This window comes from Nothoprocta perdicaria, unplaced genomic scaffold, assembly GCF_003342845.1.
Source record: "Nothoprocta perdicaria isolate Ctin4 unplaced genomic scaffold, notPer1 scaffold_38, whole genome shotgun sequence".
Classification (NCBI taxonomy): domain Eukaryota; kingdom Metazoa; phylum Chordata; class Aves; order Tinamiformes; family Tinamidae; genus Nothoprocta; species Nothoprocta perdicaria.
Window position 1 is genome coordinate 3,559,268 of NW_020455621.1, and position 25,110 is coordinate 3,584,377.

At 39.8% G+C, this 25,110-nt stretch overlaps 1 protein-coding gene across 1 annotated transcript in view; it reads left to right on the plus strand.

The window, feature by feature from the left end:
• Positions 1-25,110, plus strand: part of LOC112951951 — an 80,970-nt gene that overhangs the window by 47,186 nt on the left and 8,674 nt on the right. The window contains exons 39-49 of the mRNA XM_026044724.1: positions 7,847-7,922; positions 10,391-10,526; positions 12,183-12,289; positions 16,262-16,376; positions 17,059-17,198; positions 17,790-17,910; positions 18,033-18,151; positions 19,021-19,183; positions 22,416-22,546; positions 23,352-23,517; positions 24,563-24,729. Of these exons, the coding sequence (XP_025900509.1) occupies positions 7,847-7,922; positions 10,391-10,526; positions 12,183-12,289; positions 16,262-16,376; positions 17,059-17,198; positions 17,790-17,910; positions 18,033-18,151; positions 19,021-19,183; positions 22,416-22,546; positions 23,352-23,517; positions 24,563-24,729 (1,441 nt within the window). The remainder of the gene's footprint in view (positions 1-7,846; positions 7,923-10,390; positions 10,527-12,182; positions 12,290-16,261; positions 16,377-17,058; positions 17,199-17,789; positions 17,911-18,032; positions 18,152-19,020; positions 19,184-22,415; positions 22,547-23,351; positions 23,518-24,562; positions 24,730-25,110) is intronic.

A 25,110-nucleotide genomic window follows, 5' to 3' on the forward strand; every position in this document is an offset into this window, starting at 1 on the left:
ACTCCACTAACTACAGGCCTTGAGAGACTGTTCTTTTAAAACCCTGTATTCCTGTAGCTACGGATGAGGACTGCTGCTGATATTGACAAGAACAGCTGGGGTTAGAGAAAGGCTATTCAAGTACCACCAGAGTGATTGAAGGAAATTGCAGAGGAGAACATATTCCAGTGGCATCAGAAATCAACAGCTCTTCCAAGTTTGTAACTTGGTTCTGCAGGTATTTATTTTTTTTCTTCGTGTCTTTCTTTTTGGATAACTTCACTGTAGGTGTCTGAAAGAGCACTTTGGGGTTTTTATGTGAATACAGCCTGGAAATCCTACAGTAGGACGCAGTACTCACTGGGACAGAGTGGCTGGAGAGCTGCATGGGATTAACGGATCTGGTAGTGCTAGTCAACAGACGGCTCAACATGAGGCATGAGACTTTATTGCTTCCTACAACTACCTGAAAGGAGGTTGTAGTCAAGCAGGGATCAGTCTCTTCTCCAGAATAACTACAGATAGAACACAAATTGCACCAGGGGAGGTTCAGAGGTTCAGGCTGGATATTAAGAAAAAAAAATCTGCATGGGAAGAGGAGTGAAGCACTGGAACAGTCTGTCCAGGTTAATGTTGGAGTCACCATCCCTTGCAGGGTTCAAGAAATGTGTAGACAAAGCGCTTAAGGACATAGTATAGCAAGCCATGAAGTTGCAGGGCTTGCAGTTGGGCTCAGAATTCTTGAGGTCTTTTCAAACCATAATGATTCTATCATTCTATGATTCTATGATTTCTCAGCTCCAGGTGAGAAAAGAACTGTCGTTTTAGCTTTGGCACGCGGATTCTCGACTTCTTACCTGTCATTCGTGCTGGTTTTGTCATATTGTTGGTATGCTATTTTAAAGAAAGTATCTTGCATTTTCCATTCTTCTGRCCTAAGCAGTAAAGCTGTTTCTATATTCACACTGCAGCTCATTAGTAACATCACTTGCTGGGATGATTTGTTAATATGCTGTCATATAAGGTAGGATTTGGACCCTGAATTTGTTAATAATACCAGAACTTTGTCATCAGCTGGCGCCCACCATCCTTGGCACAGCAATCATGTCATCCTTTTTGTTTCATCCAGCCTTCCTGGAGGCTCCTTCAGTGCACACTAGCTTCTTAATCTCTCTCACAGCTGCAAATGTACTGCTGGACTTTTTTTGTTTACCTTAAGCTTGCAGACAACTGCAGCACTTCTAATCTTTTTGACTGATAACAGTGTGTTGGCTTTGGGAAATTACCCTATACAAGATGTTGTAAGATTGCAGGACAGTTTGTAACTCGAGAAGACATTGCAGACTTTGAAAACAACTTCTGAAAAGAAGTTATGAAAACATATCCAATTGCTCACAGCATCTGCTAGTTAACTTTTCACCCTGCTTTCATCATTGTTCCAAATCTTTGTTTGTGCTGCATCTTACATTTCTGCACTTTATTCGGCATAATTAGAATATGATATGATGCAGTCTTTTGTACACATGGCATATAAAAATTGCATATCCTTTAGAAATTTACTTTGCTCCAAAAAAGAACTGAAGCAAATGATAGAACTGATCAGCAAAAGTTTCCATGGAAAACTTCCTTTCCATGTAAATCTTACTTTATGAGTTTACATGARACTCTGGCAAAAAATTTACCTTTCCCAGTGCTATCTTTGGCAAACACGAGCCGTTGAATTAACCACTGACGTTTTGTTGCTGTTGTTTTTCTTATTAAGAATATGAAAGGAACATTGTATAACTACTTGCAAACACAGAAGGTGTTACAGGTTACTTTGRAAAAAAAATGCATGTTCTTATCCCTTGGCAGTTTACCTGAACTCCAGAAAAAAAATTTGTGGGAAAGTTGAATTGAAATAAAATTTTAAAAAATTGCTTTTGAAGTTGCCTTTAAGTGATCTGCAGAGGCTGTCACCCTGAAACCATAGCTGGTTAGAGGAGATAGGATGAAGATATTGAATGAGGTGAGCTGCAAGATATGCTTCCGAATCCTTCATGGTTTTGGTCATAGTGACATTGAATTCGGAGGTTTTGGACAAGCATTCAAGACAGAGCTGGATTTCAGCAGAAAGGTCCTAGGTAACRACATGTGGTATTGCTAAGATGGAGGCTGAAGTTAAGCTACATATGTTTTGGTTAGCCTTGCTCAGCAGCTATATATATAGAAATATTCACTGTGGGTCAAAAAAGCATTAGAGGTACACTAGCATTATAGTGCAACTGGAGTATTTAGCCCTGTTTCTATCCTATTATAACTTATAGCATCTTTTGAAATGTGGGAAATATCCTGAAATTTTGCAAATAACCCGAAATCTTATTATAAATACTGCCTCCTATATATTGATTCCTGTATAGCTTTAAATACTATACAGGAATAATACTATTTTTTGAAATATTTTTCATATAACTCACAAAAATCACCAGTGTTTTTACTCAAAGATGCCCATGCAATATCTACTTAGGAAAATACCATGTCAATTTAAAATAGCAAAAGGCAGGCAATTTGTCTAAGGGATTTAAGTAAAATGATATTTAACTTCCACAGATGTAAAGAGCCTGAAATGCAAATAACTGTCTTACTCTTTATGGAAAAATCAAGATTTTGTTCATTTTGCTAAATAGCAAGCATTAAATGATTTGATCTTGGTATAAAATATGATCGTGGCTGCTCTTTTTTTTGTCAACTAGAGATCACCTGAGGTCCCCACCAGCCTAAGTGATTCTAGGGAAACCATCCAGACCATCAGCATGGCCTGAGAATGCAGGAGGCATCAGGGGAAATACCCTAGACATAAATCACTCTTTTTTTCTGGCACATAAACATGCACAAAAATACACATATAAAATCTGTTCATTTTTTCTAATTGAAGTATTAAATGAATGTGATATTCTTACCCACTCAAATATGGATAAAARTCTTGTTGACTTGAACTGAAGCCACTTGAAGTGGCTTGAACTGATCCCATTCAATACAGTCCTGAGTGGGATTTAACATCATTTACTTCCTTTAACTTTCATTTTGACTTGATTAAACCAGTTAGACCTCACTTCTTTTATGCAAGTTATTAAGTCAAGCATAAGCACGGAAATAAACATATATAAATAGCAAGTAGAAGCTGCACTGCAAAATTCCRGTGCACACATTATACAGAAAACAGACATGGCTTGTCCCATATTTCTGAGACTGTCATAGAGGTAAGGAGCTATAAACTTTGCTGCTAGTTCAGTGAATTTGTGAACAGTTGATAGCAATGCCAGTTCTTAGATGCCGGAGCCATCAGTGAACAAAATACTACTGCAGGGATCACTGCACATGGCTAAACCCTAGAAATGTGTGCCATGAGCCTCTGGGTACCAATCTTTGGGGAGTCTGAATGCAGAAAGAGCCTCACTTTCTTACATTTCCACGAAGAAAAGAGAACAAAACAAACATAGGTATGCAGATTGAATTTCAGGCCCTATTAGAAATGTCTTTTCTATGTCTGTTGTACCTCCCTACAGGTAGAGAAGGACTGACACCATCAGGTGGCAAGGTGATTGCTTTGTATTAAGAGGAGAACAAAAGCAAGAGAGAGTAAGACTGAAGGCAGTGCATGAGAGATCACTSCAGTGGTCTTACTGAACCATTTTTCCCAAAGCAGTACTGCTGTTGGGCATTATGTTTTAGAAYACTTGGACAAGACTCAAGACTGCCTCCTTGGCCACTGGCTAGGCAAGATAAGGCTGAGGGGGCACCTGAGCAGTGTCTATAAATACCTCAAGGGAGAGARTGAGCTGGATACAGTTGGCCCCTTTTCAGTGGTGGCCACTTACAGAACTAAAGGAAACTGCCACAAACAGCTACAAACTGAAGAATCAAAAGTTCCACAAGAACTTAACGAAAAAATTCTTAACAGTGAGGGTGATAGAGCCCTGGAACAGGCTGTCAAGARAGGTTGTGGAGTCTCCTTCTCTGGAGCTCTTCAAGACCTGCTTGGACGCAATCCTGTGCAACATGCTCTAGGTGACCCTGCGTGTGCAGGGGAGTTGGACTAGATGACCTCTAAAAGTCACTTTTAACCTTAATGATTCTATGATTTTATGATTCTGTGTTATCCATGTTATCCACGTATAATGATGTTATCGTTCATCTCCTCTGCCAGCACTGCTCCCTGCTCTCTCTGGACAAGCATGTGACCACTTGAGGACATAACGCTTAAAATGTGCCGTTGACTTTTCTGTCTCCTTTTGTGTTTCCTCCTCCTCCTTTTTCCCTCATAAGATCCATATACTGTCTAATTTTTCCCTAGTTTTGAACTGGTAGTGTTTATTTTCTTTTATTTAACAACTGTGAGGCCTACCTTAGGTGGAAGTTTATCGGATCTTATTTCAGAGTCAGGGTACTTTAGTTAGCACAGTGGTTAAAATATAAACAACAGCAGAAGGCTTTTTAAATAGAAGTTGACCCTTGAAATTAGGTTTACTGTAAACTGAGAAAAATCCCCTGCAAAATAGATTGTCAACAGTGTCAGAATACAGGTCACAGTTTACGCAATAAATTTACATAAACATAATTTCCTTAAATTTTTCACTCAGAAAAAAGACAGAAAACATTTTATCAGTTATTTACTAAAAGTAAAAGGAACAAAAGGCAAGACTCAGTTGAGAAATAAGGAGGACTTTCATTTCAATGGCAGAATGAGTATGTGACAAAAGAGAGATTTACATGGCCCTCATTCATGGCGCCTAAGTGTATTAGGACAGAGAATACAGGATACAGAGGTCAGAACAACTGTTGAATAATTTCATCTCTACAGCTTGTGGGCATAGAAGTTAATGTATCTGTGAAAGGAGAAAGTGACAGTCACAATGAGGTGAGAAAGAGAGCATGTTCTTTTCAAAATAAAAGGATTTAGTCTTTGAGTCATTCACTTCTTCTGGCTGTTGGTGGATGCCAAAAACCAATAGGATAAATTCAGATAGACATGAGAAGCAAAGGGTCTAGAAAGGGAACAAACTCTTTATAGTCAAGAGTCACAGAATTAATAACTGTAGTTTCTGTGTTGCAGAAAAAAAAATGTTTTGAAAATCAGGGGCCCACAATTCTTTWCTTTAGCTGCGAAGAGGAAAATTAACACAGAGAACCAGTCAGTAGTCTTTACTGGAGATAATTAGGAGAAAATACAATCTTCTTCCTTGCCTKAAAAGCAAGCAGTTGAAGAATACACTCAGCTCCAAATATTTACTTGGAAATAGTGCCCAATCCAATAGCAATTGCAATTTGGCAGTCAGTCTGCGAGAACTCTTTGTAAATGGGGGTTAATTTCATCATATCCCTGCTAAGCAGGAGGGCAAAAGCAGTCTTCAGTTTTCAGAGAGACGCGTTGGAGAAGCGGTGTCTAGGCTCAGGTTCCTCCTCAGCCTTCTCTTCTCCAGGCTGAACAGACCCAGCTCTCTCAGCCTTTGCTCATACGGCAGATGTTCCAGGCCCCTGATCATCYTCGTAGCCCTGCGCTGGACTCTCTCCAGCAGCTCCACCTCCCTCTTGTACTGGGGAGCCCAGAACTGGACACAGTCTTCAGATGTGGCCTCACCAGGGCTGTGTATAGGGGGACGATCACCTCTCCCGACCTGCTGGAGACGCTCTTCTTAATGCACCCCAGGATCCCRTTGGCCTTCTTGGCCACCAGGGCACACTGCTGCCTCATGGTCATCTTGTCATCCACCATGACACCCAGGTCCCTCTCTGCGGGACTGCTCTCCAGAAGGTCAGTCCMCAGCATGTACTAGTGTCTGGGATTATTCCTCCCCAAGTGCMGGACCCTGAACTTGCCCTTGTTGAGAAACTTCATGAGATTTCTCACCGCCCAGTCGTCCAGTCTGTCCAGTTCCTTCTGGATGGCAGCACAGCCCACAGGGCTATCAGCTATTCCTCCCAGTTTTGTATCATTAACAAACTTGCTGAGGGAGCACTCCATCCCTTCATCCAGGTCACTGATGAATAAATAAAACAAGACTGGATGGAGGACTGACCCCTGAGGGACACCRCTAACTATGGGCCTCCAACTGGACTCTGCACTGCTGATTACCACCCTCTGCCATCTAGCCAGTGCTCAATCCACCTCACCGCCCACTCATCTATCCCACACCTCTGGAGCTTGCCCATCATTAAGATGGAGCTCATGATTCTATGAACTTTTTGCCTTCAATTGTGTGGGACTAAATTTCATGACCCATAAGTGCATTTTAAGAGGGATTTAAATAGGCTGGAGTTGGGCATGAGGTTCAACAAGGACAAGTACAGAATCCAGTACAGATTAGGGGCTGACCTGCTGAAAGGCAGCTTCATGGAGAGGGATTTGGGAGTCCTGGTGACAACAAGTTAGCCATGAGGTAGCAGTGTGCCCTTGTGACCAAGAAGGTCAATGGGATCCTGGCTGCATCAGGAGGAGTGTTATCAGCAGGTCAAGGGAGGGGATCCTGCCCCTCAGCTCTGGTGAGACYGCACCTGGAGTATTGGGTGAAGTTCTGGGTTCCCCAGTACACGAAGGATGTGGAACTTTAGGGAGCGTTCAGCGTAGAGCAACAATGATGATTWAGGGACGGGAGCATCTATCTTAGGAGGAACAACTAAGTGAGCTGGGCCTATTTAGCCTGGAGAAGAGAATGTTGAAGGGGATGTGATTAATATGTACAAATACCTGAGGGGAGAATGTARGGAGGATGAGGCCAACCTCTTTTCRGTGGTGGCCATGGATAGGACAAGGGGCAATGGGTGTAAGTTAAAACATAGGCAGTTCCATCTCCATGTGAGGAAGAACGAGTTTCCTGTGAGGGTGACAGAGCCCTGTCACAGGCTGCCCAGGAAGGTTGTGGAGTCTCCTTCTCTGGAGATCTTCCAAACCCACCTGGATGTCACCCTGTGCCACATGCTCTGGGTGTCCCTGCTTGAGCTGAGGGGTTGGACTCCCTGGTGATCTCCATAGGTCCCTTCCAACCTCAACTGTACTGTAATTCTGTGATTCTTTATCCAGTATGCAATCCCCATCTGACTCTGGTGGGTGACTTGTAATTTTCTATTCAACAACTTGTTTTGAAGCTCTATCAATGACCTAACATACTAGAGAAGACACACAAGGGATCTGCAGTGCAACTTTTCCAGGCAAATGCCACTTGGTAATTGCGGAGTGAGTTGATGTTGAAATCAGGCTAAGACATGGATGTACAAAGTCTGACACCTTCACTACATGAATTTAAGCATGAAACAGTAGGTTAATTGTCTGGAAAAGAAAGCACTAAATAGCTATCTATGTATCTAAATGGCTATGCTATACATTGAAGGAAAATACCTTTACGTCTTCCTTTCAGAATTAATTAAATGCCTAGATCTAGGAAATGTGGGAGAGAATTCATTGATGAAAAAGTAAAATTAAACTATCTCACAGGCTTAATATTAATTGGATTTGATCATAGTGCTTACCCTGAGATTAAACAGGAAAACAAGAAATTGGTCCATCTAAATCAGTGCAAATGTATATGGCTGAAATTATCACTGAGACCTTTAAAGTGAACACAATGTTAAGAGAAATTTAATTTCTACCTGGAAACATGAATTTTGAGAACAAAAGTAAAGAGAACATTCATATTACACAGCATCTAGTATGAATGACTGAGTCTTTTTTGGTAGTATATCCAATTCAAGGTTGTTTGAACATCCATATTATGGCAAAGGAGGGGGTGGTCACAAAGTGGGAGAATGATTAACTTAACCTGAGTGTCTTGTTTGTTTGATGCCTCCTCACTCCAGCACAAGTCAATAAAACTTTGTGCACTGACACGCGCAGCTTGCAGCATCCCCCAGCTGGGCCAGAATGGGGATTAGCAAGGCTGCCTTCCTCTTTCTTCTCCTGCTCGACTCAGGTAAGCGTCTTTTGCCTTCCACTAGAGTACAGGAGATGGGGACTCAGCACATTTAAGCTGTATGTTGTAAAGGTAGGTTCCAAAAGCCTAGGATTGTCAAGTAAAGTGAGGAGAGGTTGAAAAGAGAGGGCTCATTGGGGCTGTGTTTGTAGACACAGTGGAAGAGCAGTGGTGCAGTACCCAGCATCTGTGTGGAGAACAAATGTCTTCTTTCAATCTTGCCAAGCGGCCAGGCCTGGGGGCACCCTTAAAAAGTAGCCCAAATATCTGCTGCAGAGCCCACCACAGTCCCTGAGATGGCTAACTTTAATTACACTAAGGTTTCTGTCTTTTTCATAGCCAAAATCTTACGGGAAAAAAATAATTTCATTATGGTAAGGTGGCGAAATCCTGGTCAGTATTAATACTTTATTGAATTTATGTAAATATTTGAATAAGGCAGTAACATATCTTTTTAATACTGAAGAACTGCATATGTTTAGAAAAAATGGCAGCAAGAAAACTTACTGCATTGTTTTTACATRTATATTTTTTCTCAAATATTGTCTGTACAATGTACTTTTAAGAGAAAAGGGAAAAATATATTTTTATGATCCAAATCAAACCAGTATTTCCAAAACTGAGTGCTCTAACTGTAATGATTCAAGTCCAAGTGTCAGATCAGAACAAAACAAAGACTGCATGGAAGCCACCTTTTAGTATATTAAGAATTCTTTAATTCCTTCTCCTTTTGGGAAAGAATTGCAGCATCCTTCTACTTTAATTAATGATTTCTCTTAAAAAAAGATTTTTTAAAATTTCATTCTGTTTCATTTTTTGGCTTGAAAYAACTACTGGAATCAGTGAGTCCTGTGCCTGTCATATTGAACTTTCAAAGGATAGTGAGTATACACTATCCTTTTCCAGTGTATCTTATTTTTCTTAGCTATCCTTTTCTTTGCTGTGTACTGTTAAACTATCAACCCAAAGGGCTAGGGACTCAAGGTCAAACTCTGTCCAAAACAGCATACTTCCAGCAGAAACTCTCCAGGAACTTCTCTGGGTTTACAACAGTGTGACAGGAAGGATAATTTGACCCTTGTGTCTACTTTATTAGTTCTGTCTTGTTGGTGTAAAATGATTGGGAACAGTACTAATTTGCAGGCTGAGGAGGAAAGAATTTCATTGGATCAAGGAATATTTGTGCCTATGTGTCATACCAGAAGAAAGCATAGCAGTTGCTAAGCCTCAACCTRAAGGATATTTGACCCAATAGTCCTGGGTAGTCCCCTAATCACAGGCTAGAGGTCACCTGGGGTGAGTCTGTTTTCCATCCCTTCTGCTGGTATTGGGCTACTGCTAAAAAGTAGAGATCAGAAGARGAGGAGGAAGCCTGTCTCTGCAGCTTTACTGGATAAGTTGTCACCCATAAGGGGAGACAGAGCCACATCCTTCCCATGACTTTTTGTCCAGCAGTTGCACGAAGCGAAGCACAAGAAGAGTGCGCAGAGAGTCATGATGTGTTGTGAAGACCGTGGGCTAAGTCTGTGTTTGGGGTTGAAACAATTTAGAATGGGGAACTCTCAGAGCCAAATGTTAGTACAGCCATACCTTCATCTGATAGAGAAAATGTAAAAAACACATGTTTTGGGCAACTCCAACTGCTTATTTCTAGAATCATTAAAGTCATGTTAACAATAGCTTAATATTCAGAATTTGAAGATCCTTCACAAGAAGGATGTTAATTTAAAGTGTTAGGAATTACTYGATTCATATAGCTGTACTTTTTACCGTCTAATATATTTCATGTGTAGCTGTAGCTCAGAGGCTGTCTGATTATTTACTAATTTATTGTCTCATGTTAATTCATTCCAGTGAAGAGTGACATTTGCTACTTCAATTATTATATGAACCGAAGTATGGAGTTATCACAAGAACAGTAAATATGAGCACACCAGTGACAGAGGCTAGCTTGTTCCTTGCAGAACCGCGTGAAGAGAAACAACTATGATGTGACTGATAAAACTGAAATGATTACATATTTCTTGTCAATAGTTATCAGAAATGGACAGTTATTGTTTCACATCCTCTCTGAGCCCCATTTCTCCATTTTATCCAAAGTATGGATTACCCATTATTTTTGTCATTGAAACTATTTTGCTTTTTTCACTCTTTGGGTCCTCTTCCTGCATAACTCTATGCATTAAGTTTGTTCTGCTTTTTATAACTTTCACAATGATACAAAACTCTGTTCAAGCCACATCTCTGTCCTACCTTCCGTTGTGTTTTCTAACATCTGCTTCAATGACACAATCCTTCACCATATTAGAGGACTCAAGACTTACTCATATTTTGTCACCATTGACCCTGTATTATTRCAATTAAATGATGCTACTCTCTGAGGTGACATAAAATTTGACAAGAAAAATTGAAATAAACCATATGACTATCAGCATTGTCATTTTTAACTCTCTTTTTTTCTTTTTTAGCWCTGGGAGATGTATTAGATGGCTATGTAAGAACAGAAGGGGCTTGGCTGCTTAGCACAAAGAAGCAAATTTATAAAACAAGTAGTGAAGAAGAATGTGCAGAGCAATGTGAAACTGAAAATAAATTTACTTGCAGGTAATTTCTGCCGATTTCCATAGGTTTCATCACAGATGATAAAGTATTTAACTTTATTTATCAACTGAACTTTTGAAGGTATTTTTTTAGAAGCATGTATTTCCAAGGTTTGTGAGAAAAACAAAAGATGTATAGAGAGTGAATAGARAGTGATGCCTGGAAGATTTGAGTGAAGACGAACTGATAAGGACATTTCAAAAATTATGTGGAATTTATATTGGAAAACAATAGGATATCTTGATACACAGTTTGGCACATTATATGTGGTTTGATAAATGCTTTTATGYTCCTTTTGCCATAAACACAAATAATTTATTAGAAATTAGTACAGCCACAATGACATTGCTTAGGTTCATTGCATTACCAATTATCCTGCAAATGAACCATTATTCTGAATTTTACTAGAGTTATGCAACTTCCATTCAATTTAAGAAATAGACAGCAATCTATATCTTAATCATCTGACTATCATAAAACCTATTTGCACCCAAGCCCTCTCTCTGCATTTGCATTTAACCAGGCCGAGAGGTTTGGGGGCACAGAGGGCATTGGCCAATCCATACCACCATTCTTTGCTCAGGCTCCTATTTTAGTAAAATCTTTTGTAATTTTAATTCCTAAAAGCCCATTGAACTTCAGCAGTGAAGTAGCCATTARTAGTAATGAATGGGAATCATTTTTAATGCAGTGGGAGCCTGTCCTTCCATATGAGACTAAGGTGGTTTTCTTCCAATAATCTTCATGAGTTCTAGATCTACTGCTTTTGTGGACACTTTTAGAACTCTGAACAAGGTTGTCTGCAGAATTGTTTCCATCATTTGATCCCTATCAGGGCTTTTATTCCAGGCAAGGATACCCTGCTGCTGAGTTTTTGATATGTTCTATAGCCTTGTATTCTAAATCAAAAAAAAAAAAAAAAAAAAAAAAAAAAGAGTACACAAGACTATACCTCAAGAGGGGAAATTGCATTTACTTTAAAGAGATGACTGACTACCACATTGCTGTTGTTCATTATTGATTCATAAACTACTGACATAGAAATTACTTGGCCGGTCAGGTTTCCCTAGATAATAATGTACAGGTTACACCATCCACTCCAGTTTTACAGGATGTCTTATAAATTGGGTACTCACTGACTAGACAAATAGCAGTAATTTCCAAAGTGCTTACATTGCTTTGAGTGTGAAGAGACAGAACAGTTATCATGAGGTAAATTAAGGTGCTGCCTTGTTTTATTTTTCCTACTCCTTGGTAACTGCTGACATGCTTCAACTTACTGCAGGATATTTTCTTCTGGAATGACAGCTGGTTTTTTTTTTTGAAAAAAGGTCAAGGTCCTTTGTGCAAGTGTTGTCTTCTCTGGTATTTCTGGTACATTATAAATCCTCTGCTATTTCCCTTGCTGTAGTTTGCTCTTGTAGCTGCCTTTCAACCTAAATTTGGTATGAAAACTTAGAATTCAAAGTCACCACTGAAAATGCAAACTAGGATGCTCAATGATTTGAGAAATATTACTGAATCTTATACATTGCTGGAGTGTTTCACAATTAGGAATTTCTGAATTCATAACAGACCACTATAATAGGTGTTCAGAAAAACAGTGTATATGTTCAATTATTGTTTTTTTATCTTGGTCTCTTCTTTTAATTTCAACAGGGCATTCTTATTCACCAGTAAAGATCAACAGTGTTTAACATTGGCCGAGAACACCAAAAGAGCAGTAATCTTCAGAAGGACAAATGCAGTTCTCTATGAAAAAAGAAGTATGTCTTTATTTTGATATTATTTCACTGAGGTTTGCTTTCCAGTGGGATTTGCATAATCTGTTGTAAAAACAAGGGGCTGAGTCCTCCTTGGGTCATGTGCAAAGGACAGRTCAGCCTTCCTTTAGCCACTCTTTCTTGCCACAGTTGCTAGTAAAGCAGTGGTACCAGCTTTTTTTCCTAGCATTTCCAGCATTTTTTTTTTTTTTTTTAGTACCTAAATGTGAATAGCAGGACCCACATGGCAGAAAAGAGTACTGATGCTCTGGGAATGGGAATGGTGCTTGTAGTAATTTAGATGCATAAGATGTTTCTTTAAAACCAATCTGATAAGCTGTAGCTGCATCTGCATCTTTTTGCCTCTCTGGAGGCTGCCAGGAACTTGTGCTGGCAATGGTTTCTGTGATAGACCTTTGCCCACTGGAAAACTGATAGGAACTACCAGAAAATTTCATATATATCTCTAAAGAAAAATCTCAGTTTACTGGGAAGGACTCAAATCAACATTATTTTATTTTCATAAAATAAAGGAAGGATTTAGGGTATTAACCATGCTTCTGTTAAAATGGCCTATTTTTATAGCATTTGTATATTGCTATAGGATATTTTTACTCTTAATGTGCTTTGATGAAATTCTTATCCTAATYTGCTTTTTAATTAATGTAAGTACTGAATGTCATGATATTTTGGATTCTCCATTTGTATTTATTTTGTTTCTGGTCACTCAGTTTTCTCATAAATGGGATTGATTTGACTGAAGTGTATTTGATCTTATATTCTATCTGAAGATAGAAAGTCTTTAAGAAATATCCAACATGCAAATTCTTCATATTTGGAAAAATCTATTGCCATATTCCAAATGCCACCATATGATTGGGTTCTAAAACAATTTTTGAACTGCATAATCAAGCACTCCTACTACTCATGAGAAAGAAGGAATGTATTTCATATTTAATATAAAGTCAGTTTCATCATATCACATTCATCCACATATACCCACACAAATCAAAAGATTAACCTATATATTAAAAGCATCAAAAATGAAATTCATTTCATTCGTTCTTTTTTTCTCTTCTGGTTCTGCACTTTTTCATTACAGCTGGATTACTCTGTAACAAGAATCTATCCTAGATTCTCGTACAAAGCAGGATAGAGTTACGACTACTTCCTTCCTTCCTTCCTTCCTTCCTTCCTTCCTTCCTTCCTTCCTTCCTTCCTTCCTTCCTTCCTTCCTTCCTTCCTTCCTTCCTTCCTTCCTTNTCCTTCCTTCCTTCCTTCCTTCCTTCCTTCCTTCCTTCCTTCCTTCCTTCCTTTTTCTCATGTGTTAAAGGTTACTTGAGCTTTTCCATTTCAGAAAGTCTTAAAAAAAGTCTCTGACATCAGAGAGTCATCTGTCTATTCTAAGGATAACATTGATTTAATTTTCTTGTGTTACAGAACACAAGACAAAAATGTAGTATTTACTTAGGTAGAGTTCTAAGCACCTGCTACTATCCTGATATTTCAAGGAAATTCCTATCAGGCGTSAGGCTGAAATTAACATTATTTTTTTCTGACCAGAAGCAATTAGTATTTGAGAGCTAATTACTTTTTATCTTTGCTTTYGAAGACATGGATGCGATTTGGCACAAAAATGAGTTTTGTTTTCAATTGCTTATCCTATTATGCACGAAACAAAAAGTTAACCTTTTCTGTGTTACAGAGAAAGTAATAAGAAGTAAGGTTTGCATTTTTAAGTTGCTATCCCCATACCTATTTGTAAATCATTAACAAAGCAGACATGGGTTGAGTTTGGAATCGAAGCTGGTTATTTGTCATTAGACAGAAAGAAACCTAAAGGTTATATAAACGGTCAAAAGTTTATGCAAACAGAAAGAGTCAGCACTAGACCGATTCAGAGTTTTTAATGTTAATTTGTTGCAAAACTCTTGAGGACTTCTAATGGCTGCCAATTAATATTTCTGCCATTTGTCCATGTCCTTCATTGAAATGAAGGCAGTCCTAAAGATAGACCTACATATTCAGATCTAAATTATCAATTGACCTACAGAAGATCTAGATGATTTCAGATTTGAGAATTAATTCTTTCCACTTCTGTCAATATAGATTTTTTTGTCACAACCTAGAAGTGAGATTTCTTCATTGCAACCAGAAGGGAAAGACTGGCTGCTGAAATAGCAACAGAAGTGCAAAGGGAAATGTTGAGCGGAGAGCAGTAAAGGCTGATGGATGTTTCTGAAAAAAATCAAATCAGGATCTTACTTCAATTCAATCTGTATTTTATAGAATAAAATACATGTTGAAGCCTGTCTTAAGAGAACAAAAAAGAGAGGACTGACAAAAACAATTAGTTATATTGCTACTAAACTAAGAAAGTTTTGTGAATCTTATGGTCAGTGTGTTTGGATTGTAGACTTGGCAACAACTAATTTTAATGTTTAACTTTAGTAGCTGTTTGAAAAGTAAACAAAGATGACAGAACTCTTTGACTCAGAGATGATGAATTTGTAACTTCACAAACCTGCACTGTGGGCGAGCTTTGCAATAGATATRTTTTGTGATATGTTCATTTCTTATATGTGTTTTGTACTGATGAGTTTTGCACAGAGTGGCATTTGTGCAGGTGGTCTATGTTAGGATACATGAGCAAGGATCTGAAGTTCTGTTGGTTTTCATGAGCTTTGGATTTGGGTGATTGGCCTTCACTACTGTACATTTAGTTCTCTACAGCTTGGTAAGGCTTCAGTTTTGCAATGCAGCATGAGACTTTTTCCAAGTTTTCCTTCAAGCTATGTCTTGACAACAGCATGACCTGTTAACAATTGCACAGTTATGTCTGTAAAAGCAGTTAATCTGGAGACAGTTGAGATTTGAGGTAATGTGCAGAAAGCTGATTTGCTTCAGTTGTGCCCTGGTGGAGCTGACCCTTATAAACCTCCTCTCAGTCTTAGCTGTGAATGCTTTTGTGGGGAAGGTGACAGTTCAGTCTTCCTATGATGAGCCCTTTCAGGACTGCAATGTCATTATGATTGCTTCTTCCTTCAGCCAGGAAGAAATGATTGTGACATGTCAGTCAAAGACACACAAAGATGTGTGAGCTTTCGGCTCTCACTATAGTTTTATGTTTTATTGTTTTATGTCTACCAATACCAATTGAGGTCAGCTGTAAGAGCTACCCTCAACTTCTATAAAGACATAGTTCTATTGTTAATTCTTTCTTCCTTTTCCTCTTTTTCTTTTTTTAAATGTAGAGGCTCTATTGAGTTCTAAAAGCTAAGAACTCTCAAAGTGTAAGTAACATGTATCTTCAACCAGTTGTCCAGTTGTCAGTCTTATGTTACAATGGAGAGCTATTGTTTCAGCATATTATTGTGCTTTAATGAAATTTAATTCATGACAAGGTGAACTTTAATTAAACATTTTCTTCTGCACTTGTATGAAGGTAACAAGTGGGATCAAGTTAAAAACACTAAACTTCTAAACTGGTAAAATGCTGTGTATATGCATCCATGACTTTGTTCTGCTTTCTTCTTTGGMTGAACAGCTCTGTTTTAAGGCTTATTTTTTATTACTAAGCATAGCTATAATAACAGCATTGAGACAATAAAAAGAGATTATTTTCATATTTTTATGGTGCSTATAAAACATATTGTATAATTTAAATCTACTGATGTAAATCAAATGTATCTTGATTTAAATCAAAATAGCCATACTTTGTTACATCTTCTTCTCTAAGACTTCTCATTTACAAGCTTTGGTCTTTCACATAATTTTTTCAGTACTACTTAATTCAACATTGACACTGAAAAACTAGTATGTTTTTAGAATACCACCTCTCTGTTTCTAAAGACATGAGAGACTTGGAGTATGGTTAAATATATCTAATGTATTAGCACAGAAAATGTATCTTGTATATGCTTAGTTCTGACAGAAACACAGTGATACCAATTAATCATATGTGCACCCTTTCAGTTTATCTTCTAGAATGCAAGAAGGGAAACGGGGTGGATTACAGAGGAACGGAAGCCAAAACTCAGACGGGTGTGCAATGTCAGAAGTGGGCTGATAATGCTCCCCATAAACCAAAGTATGCCTTTTTCATACTTCTATGTTTTTCTGATCATCTCTAAGTAGTTTACATGTAGTAAGTACCTTTATAGACAAACTGTTTACTGTTCAAGTTCTTCTTAGGAAATAATTGTGCGTGCTTCTATGGGCATTTACAAAACACTGGACAGGGAAGCATCTGATTTTGTTGAAGGAAAACATGACTTTTTTAATTTCACCAGAGAAGGACTTTCATCTCTTGGCTTAAGGTATAAAACATGGCAGATAAAATGAAGGAATGTTATTTTATCAGTGAATCCATGGATTAATTGCATGGACTATTGTAGACTATTAGTTCCTCCTACTGACATAGCACAGTGTTCAGATTACAGAAGGCACCCTTGCATGTGATAACATGTGCTAAAAGAGATCTTTGTTAAAAAATATACCTCCGTTGAACAAAAGTTACAGGAAACTGAACATCTGGTGCAAAAGCAAATATTAAAAATATAACTACCCTTTGAGACAATGAATTTCTTGAAATCTTTATCTACGGCAGTTCTAACTTGGCACCAGTGGCACTTGGTAGCAATAAAGAGACTTCTAATAACGGTCATCTACAAAATGATCCTCAGATAGAGATTTTATTTTTATAAGTCAAAGCTATCTGAATAACCAGGACATTTTCCTTATTGTCTAATCCTGTTATAATTCTATTACAGTTACACACCTGAAAAATACCCCAATGCAGGGTTGGAGGAAAACTATTGTAGAAATCCTGATAATGATGCAAAGGGACCCTGGTGTTACACAACAGATCCTGCTACCAGATTTGATTATTGTAACATTCCAGAATGTGAAGGTCAGGATATGTATATTCTTTTTTCCTCTTTTTTTGAAGATGTGTTTAAGAAGGTGAATTTATTTTTATTTTTGGTTTTAAGTGAACATTTATTCCAAAACTTAATTTAGTTCAACCTTGAACTTCTAAAAGGTTTTCAGTACAAACAAGGAAGGTAGTCCCCCCAMAATTCCAAATACTTATACAAGTTATTTTTTTCCTTGGTGAAGGATGGTATATTACTTTATTTTCTTACCTTTTTAAAGTTGGGCCAAATGGCAGATGTTACTGCAAAAGTCAAAAACATGATAGCAGCAAGGCACAGATTTTGAATTATAGCTAAATAATTTTAATTTATCTCCTTTTAAAAACATTGGGTTTTTTTTTTTTTTTTTGCTAATTAGAATACCATAATCAGCTAGTTAGAGCCAACTTCCTATGGGGATAAAAAAAAAAAAAAAAGATTTTGCTTTGCCAAAGAGGTCTTGTCCTCCAGCTGTGCACTTTGACTAGACTCTTGATATTAAGGTGAGATAAATGTGAATGTTTATGGCCTGATTCCATAGTGATTTTCTGCCTTTTTTGGGGCTTCATTCTTTCTTGCTTTTACAGTGGAGTGCATGCACTGCAGTGGGGAAAACTACCATGGTGTAGTTTCAACAACGGTCTCTGGGATTGAATGTCAGCGTTGGGATTCTCAGAAACCTCACTCTCATGGATACCTCCCTGAAAAGTGAGTTGAACTCAGTGCTGAACAACTTGTTTTCAGAGTCGCTGGAAGACCACTCTGCCACAGACACACTGGTCATTACCGTCCATCCTTAGTGACTTCTACTTTTATTTTCTTCTGTTCAGTTTTCCAGAGAAGGATCTGAAAATGAATTATTGCCGTAATCCTGATGGTGAACCTCGGCCCTGGTGCTTCACTACCAGCCCCACCAAACGCTGGGAATACTGTGACATTCCTCGTTGCAGTGAGTCTGACTTATGGAGATCTGGGCACAGAGAGGCTATTTTGCAATGATCTAAAACAATAAGATAGACTCCGAGCATAACATACAGACTAAAAGACTGTGCTCACTTTGAAGAAAAAAAAAAAGAAAAGTGGAGCTTTGGTAGCACTTTCATTGCTAGAAGTTTCTGTCATAAGCATTTCTAGTGGTTTTGCCTGGAACATTCTCTCTCTCTCTCTCTCTCTCTTTCTCTCTCTCTCTTTCTCTCTCTCTGTTGCTCAATGACCAGCTGTCTCACAGGTTATCTTTCTTCTGTGTTCCTTATTTGATGTCACTCTTCCTGAAAATATTTTGATCTTTGTTCTGGTCTTCTAGTTCAGTTCTCCCTTTTTAGATTTTCCTTTCCAGTGAAGTCTTGTTGTTGCTGCAATACTTTTCCTGGAACTTTTCTCCAGACCTTATCCTCACTGTCTCTAGCTCCCACCAGCTAGAGAACATTTTTTTTTATATCTGTACTTACAGCCTGTATCTATTTCTGATGTACCCACCACTTTCATCCCAAGTCTCTTCCCAATATTGCCATTTGCTTATTTTACCACTCCATTCTGATGGGGCTGATGGGTACTTTGTGGTGGCATTTCATAGATGCCACCACACAAAAAAAAAAAAAAAAAAAAAAAAAAAAAAGGTGGATGGAAATGACCTTCTGGTAGTCTGATTTGACTGAGTTTGTGAAAATGTTTAGATAGTTTCTCTACATTTCACACTTCCAAATATTTTAGTCTTTATAACTTACCTGTAAAAAAATCCAATTTAACTATCAAAGTGTTTTTTTTTTTCTTATGAGTCTAGAAGACACTGCTTAATTTCATTTCCTTTTTCTGGCACAGCTACACCCCCACCAATTCCTAAGCCAGGGCGTCAGTGTCTGTCAGGAAGAGGAGAAGACTACCAAGGCACGGTATCTGTTACAGAATCAGGAAATACCTGTCAGCACTGGAGTGCTCAATCTCCTCACAAACATGCTCGCACTCCTGAAAACTATCCCTGCAAGTAAGTGGAACTTCTTTATTATTCAGAGTCCATGAGCAGTGCCAAGGCACAGAGTTGCTTCATAGAATCATAGAATGCCCAAGGTTGGAAGGGACCTCAGAGGTCATCAAGTCCAACCCCCCTGCTCACGCAGGGTCACCTAGAGCACGGGGCACAGGGCTGCGTCCAAGCAGGTTTTAAAGATCTCCAAAGAAGGAGACTCCACAACCTCTCTGGGCAGCCTGTTCCAGGGCTCTGTCACCCTCACTGTCAAGAAATGTTTCCTTAAGTTCCTGTGGAACTTTTGGTTCCTCAGCTTGTGGCCGTTTCCTCTAGTCCTATCGCTGGCCACCACTGAAAAGAGGCTGGTCCCCTCCTCCTCACTGCCTCCCTTGAGGTATTTATAGACACTGATCAGGTCCCCACCTCAGCCTTCTCTTCTCCAGGCTGAACAGGCCCAGCTCTCTCAGCCTTTGCTCACAGGGCAGATGTTCCAGGCCCCTGATCATCCTGGTAGCCCTGCGCTGGACTCTCTCCAGCAGCTCCACATCCCTCTTGTACTGGGGAGCCCCAGTACTGCCCAGAACTGGACACAGTACTCCAGATGTGGCCTCACCAGGGCTGTGTATAGGGGGACGATCATCTCCCTCGACCTGCTGGAGACGCTCTTCTTAATGCACCCCAGGATCCCGTTGGCCTTCTTGGCCACCAGGGCACACTGCTGCCTCATGGTCATCTTGTCATCCACCATGACACCCAGGTCCCTCTCTGCGGGACTGCTCTCCAGCAGGTCAACCCCTAATCTGTACTGGTGTCCGGGGTTATTCCTCCCCAAGTGCAGGACCCTGAACTTGCCCTTGTTGAGAAACTTCATGAGATTTCTCACCGCCCAGTCGTCCAGTCTGTCCAGTTCCTTCTGGATGGCAGCACAGCCCTCAGGGCTATCAGCTACTCCTCCCAATTTTGTATCATCAGCAAACTTGCTGAGGGAGCACTCCATCCCTTCATCCAGGTTGTTAATGAATAAGTTGAACAGGACCGGACCGAGGACCGACCTCTGGGGGACACCGCTAACTACAGGTCTCCAACTAGACTCCGCGCGACTGACAACCACTCTCTGCACCCTGCCACTGAGCCAATTCCTAATCCACCTCCCCATCCACTCATCTATCCCACACCTTCAGAGCTTGCCCAGGAGGATGCTGTGAGGGACAGTGTCAAAAGCTTTGCTGAAGTCCAGATAGAGCACATCTACCGCTTTGCCCTCATCTATCCAGCTAGTCACTCCTTCATAGAAGGCGATCAGGTTAGTCAAGCAGGATTTCCCCTTGGTGAATCCATGCTGGCTACTCCTGAGCACCTCCACGTGTCTAGAGACAGCAGCCAGGATGAGCTGATCCATCACTTTTCCAGGGATGGAGGTGAGGCTCACCGGCCTGTAGTTGCCCGGGTCCTCCTCCTTGCCCTTTCTGAAGACCGGAGTGACGTTGGCTTTCTTCCAGTCCTCCGGCATCTCCTCCGTTCTCCAGGACCTTCCAAAGATGATGGCGAGCGGCTCGGCTAGGACATCTGCCAGTTCCCGCAACACTCTGGGGTGCATCCCATCAGGGCCCATGGATTTGTGGGTGTCGAGGCTCCCTAGATGCTCYCTGACCCACTCTTCCTCTACCCAGGGCAAGCCTTCCTCTCTCTGGCTCTCTTCGTGTGTCCCTAGGGCCTGGGATTCTAGAGGGCTGCCCCTGACAAACACAGAAGCAAAGGCAGCATTCAGCAGCTCTGCTTTGTCCRTGTTTTYCGTAWCYAGSGTACCCACCCYRYTCACTAGTGGMCYCACGTTCTSCCTGACCTTCCTTTWGTTGTTGATATATTTGAAGAAGTTTTTCTTGTTACTCTTAACATCCCGTGCCAGATTTAATTCCAATTGTGCCTTAGCTTTCCTTGTAGCATCCCTGCATTCCCTGACAACGTTCCTGTATTTCTCCCAAGGGGCCTGTCCTTTCTTCCACATTCTATATATTGCTTTTTTCTGCTGGAGTTTTGCCAGGAGCTCCCTGCTCATCCACGCAGGTCTCCTGCCCCCTCTGCCTGACTTCTTACGCACAGGGATGCACTGTTGCTGGGCATGGTGGAAATGCCGCTTGAAAACTAACCAGCTCTCCTGGGCCCCTCTTCCTTCCAGAGCCCTAGCCCATGGGATCTTTCCCAGCAGGTCTCTGAAGAGGCTAAAGTTGGCCCTCCTGAACTCCAGCATGGCAAGGCTACTTACTGCCCTGCCTCCTCCTCGTTGGATCCTGAACTCTACCAGCTCGTGATCACTGCAGCCAAGGTTACCCCCCACCTTCACATCTCCAACAAGGCCCTCTCTGTTTGTTAGTACGAGGTCCAGCAGCCCACCYCTCCTCGTCGGCTCCTCCACAACCTGYRTCAAAAAGTTGTCATCRACGCACTGCAGAAACCTCCAGGACCGTTTGTGCCTCACTGTACAGTCTTTCCAGCTGATGTCGGGGTAGTTAAAGTCCCTCATGAGAACCAGGGCCTGTGACCGTGAGGCAACTTCCATCTGCCTGTAGAAGGCCTCATCAGCCGCCTCCTCCTGGTCAGGTGGCCTGTAGCAGACACCCACCACAGTGTCTCCCACATTGGCCTGCCCTTTAACCCTTACCCACAAGCTCTCCACCATCATCTTTCTCCAACTGTGCTGAAATAACAGCTCTGTTGTTTTTACATTTCACCATAATTCCTCTTTCACTCCTTCTTTTCAGTTTTCTTTTTTTTTTACTTTATTTGATTATTTGATTTACTTATTTGATTCTTTATTCTTGAGTATTAGCATCCCCTCTTATGGCTTTCAGGCTCTTCTTAAATGCCTTTGTCTTCAGTTTATCCTTTTATTCTGTTCTTGTTCAAGTGTTAGCAATGTGGACTAAGAAAGTGATAATGATGATCTTCCCTTCTGGTTAGATYCTTTCATCCTGTTGTTTCTGCTGTACTTATTTTGGACTCAAAGTGCTAGGTGAAATACAGTCTCTCAGTACATCTGCCAGCCTAGCAAGGACCTGACTGTCCATATCCAAAACACCACTGCATTGCAATTATTGATCCATAAACCAAATCATTTCATCAGTAAATGACTGCAGCACTTATTTACTCGTAAATACAACAGCTAACTGGGCAGCAATGTACATTCCCCTCTTGTTCATAATTTCTTTGTGTTTCTGTGTGATATTTATCTTAATTAGAGTTTCTGTTTCAGAAACTTAGAGGAAAACTATTGTAGAAACCCTGATAATGAGCAGAGGCCATGGTGTTACACCACCAACAGAACTGCTCGGTGGGAATATTGCACCATACCCTCCTGTGATGGGACAGACTCACATACCCCTGGTAAGCATAACTAAAGACATCCACAGTATGGAAGTTAGGTGTCCTGAGTTTTTGTTTGGAAAATATCAGGTGACTTTTTGATCAGTTGTATTATTGCTGTCATGCTCATTGTTGTTCTGTACCAGTTGAACTCCTGGGCCTGGTGTGGAGTCAGGCGGGTATTTTTAGTTTAGTGGAAAAGTAGAGAAAATATAAAAAAGCAGAGAAAATAAAAATCACCTACAGACCACCCAGCTTAGGAGAAAATACAGTAATACARTTCTTTCCATTTGCCAAGTGGTGTTCCTGTCCACCTCTAAATTTTTAAATGCAGAAGATAATTAGTGTCATTTGCCCCTTACTGAAATACTCAATTCAAAGTAAAACCTAAAATAGCTTAATGGCAATAAAGAAAGACTTCATAAAAAGTAATCCGAAGAAAATTCTCCTTATAAAATAAAAGCTTACTCAGCACACAGATTGATATCAAAACCACAGGCATTCCCTACTCTGGTGAAATTTAGACTCAAATGTGAACATTTCTGGAGCTCTACATGAAATAAACCATGTGATGTGCTTTTATTGAATAGAATGGAAATTATGTGCTTTTATTGAATCTTGACAATGTAAGCAATCTTTGACATTCTCACAAATGATTGTGGAAATCTTCCTTTTTGATATATAGACTGGGTAAGATTTGATAGAGAGAGCATCTTGTGAAAGTCAAAATTACTCTGCATTTTTATTTTATAATCTTTTTTCTATGCTCATGTGTAAATATCAAAGAATTAAGATGCAAGGGATTGGTTTCTGTTATTCACTGCAGCTGTTGATGTGCCTGAGCAGGCTCAAATTAGTGAGGAGTGCTATCAAGGCAATGGTGTGAATTATCGTGGTACAAGTTCTTTCACCATCACGGGAAAGAAATGTCAAGCCTGGAACTCCATGTCACCACATCGCCACAATAAAACGGCAGAACATTTCCCAAATGCGTATGTTTACTTCTCTTTTCTGCATTTTACTGCACAATGACTCTTAATGAACTCATTTTTATCTGCAAGATCTTTACATAGTAACGATTTTATAGTTGGGAAGGAGGTGGTCTATTCCATAAAAAATATTCCTTTCATTATCTTTTAAAATATGTTAAGATTTTCTATTAGTTTCAGCTTTAAATCAGACCACAGGTGTCACTATTATGTTTTAGACTATTATTTAATAATTTTACTTTACTTTGAAAAGAGTTAATAATAATCATAAACTTTCCCTTATATTGAGTTGAACTATTTCTACTCTTGTGTTTATTCATGAGTATAAGTCTTTGTTTGCTATTTTACAGTTTTGTAGAGTTTGAGGAAAAGTTGGGTTATTTTCTTAAGCCTAATACTTAGTATTTATTTATTCAAAAAAACCAAAAAACTCTTAAAAGCTGCTAGTCTTTTTGAATAGGGAGGATGGGGCCAAACTGTTCTCATGGGTAGGCCAGTGATAGGACAAGGGGTAATGGATACAAATTGAAATACAGGAAATTTCATCTCCATGTGAGGAGGAACTTCTTCACTGTGAGGGTACCAGAGCCCTGGCACAGGCTGCCCAGGGAGGCTGTGGAGTCTCCTTCTCTGGAGATCTTCCAACCCACCTGGATGCCGCCCTGTGCCCCATGCTCTGAGTGTCCCTGCTGGAACAGAGGGTTCTGCAACAGAGGGACTGCATGATCTCTAGAGGTCCCTTCCGACCTCAACCACTGTCTGGTTTTGTGAATATATAAAAATGATGCTGTATTTTTATTTTTATTAACATATACTTATCTATATTTGAAAGCAGTATTACTATTAAAAGCATTAATCAGGGAACATATACTTGCACAATTAAATATTCTGCAAATGTTACTTTTTTTGCTGAATAGAAACAGGATTTCTGGGATACCTGAAAAAAAATAATATATACCAGCTCTATACCTCACCTATTTTGTAAAATGCTTTTCAAGTCCCTCTGAGCTTTGGCATGGATAGGAATACAATATGCTTACATTTGTAGGGACCTGAGGCAGAATTACTGCAGAAACCCAGATGCTGATAGCCGCCCATGGTGTTACACCACTGACCCCAGTGTGAGATGGGAGTACTGCAACCTAAAGAAGTGCAATGATCCTACGCAAGCAAATTTACCCAAACCTCCTCAGACAACACTGGAACCAAACCCCGGTATGAAGGTGCCCCACTTCCCCCAAGAATGCTGATAACAAGGATGAAAAACAGGGAACTCTAAATAATTATGCAATTTAATATTTATCTTCTGAACTGTCTTGTAGAATTTTATAACAGGATTTCTGTATGCAATTTTGGAAGGATACATCTTTTATCTATTACAGCCAGCAACATTGGAAACTCGAGGAATGGATCCTCGGTAGACTCCACACTACTGTGGGAGGGCTAATAGTAGTTACAACTAATATAGAAGTAATTGTATTTTGATGGCAATGGTTCTAGGGATGCCTTTTCCTGTACCATGCCTCTACATTTCCAGGGCTCTATTTCCCACTAGAAAAGAGCTGGCTTTCCAAATTCAGTTCAGAAGCATTTTTG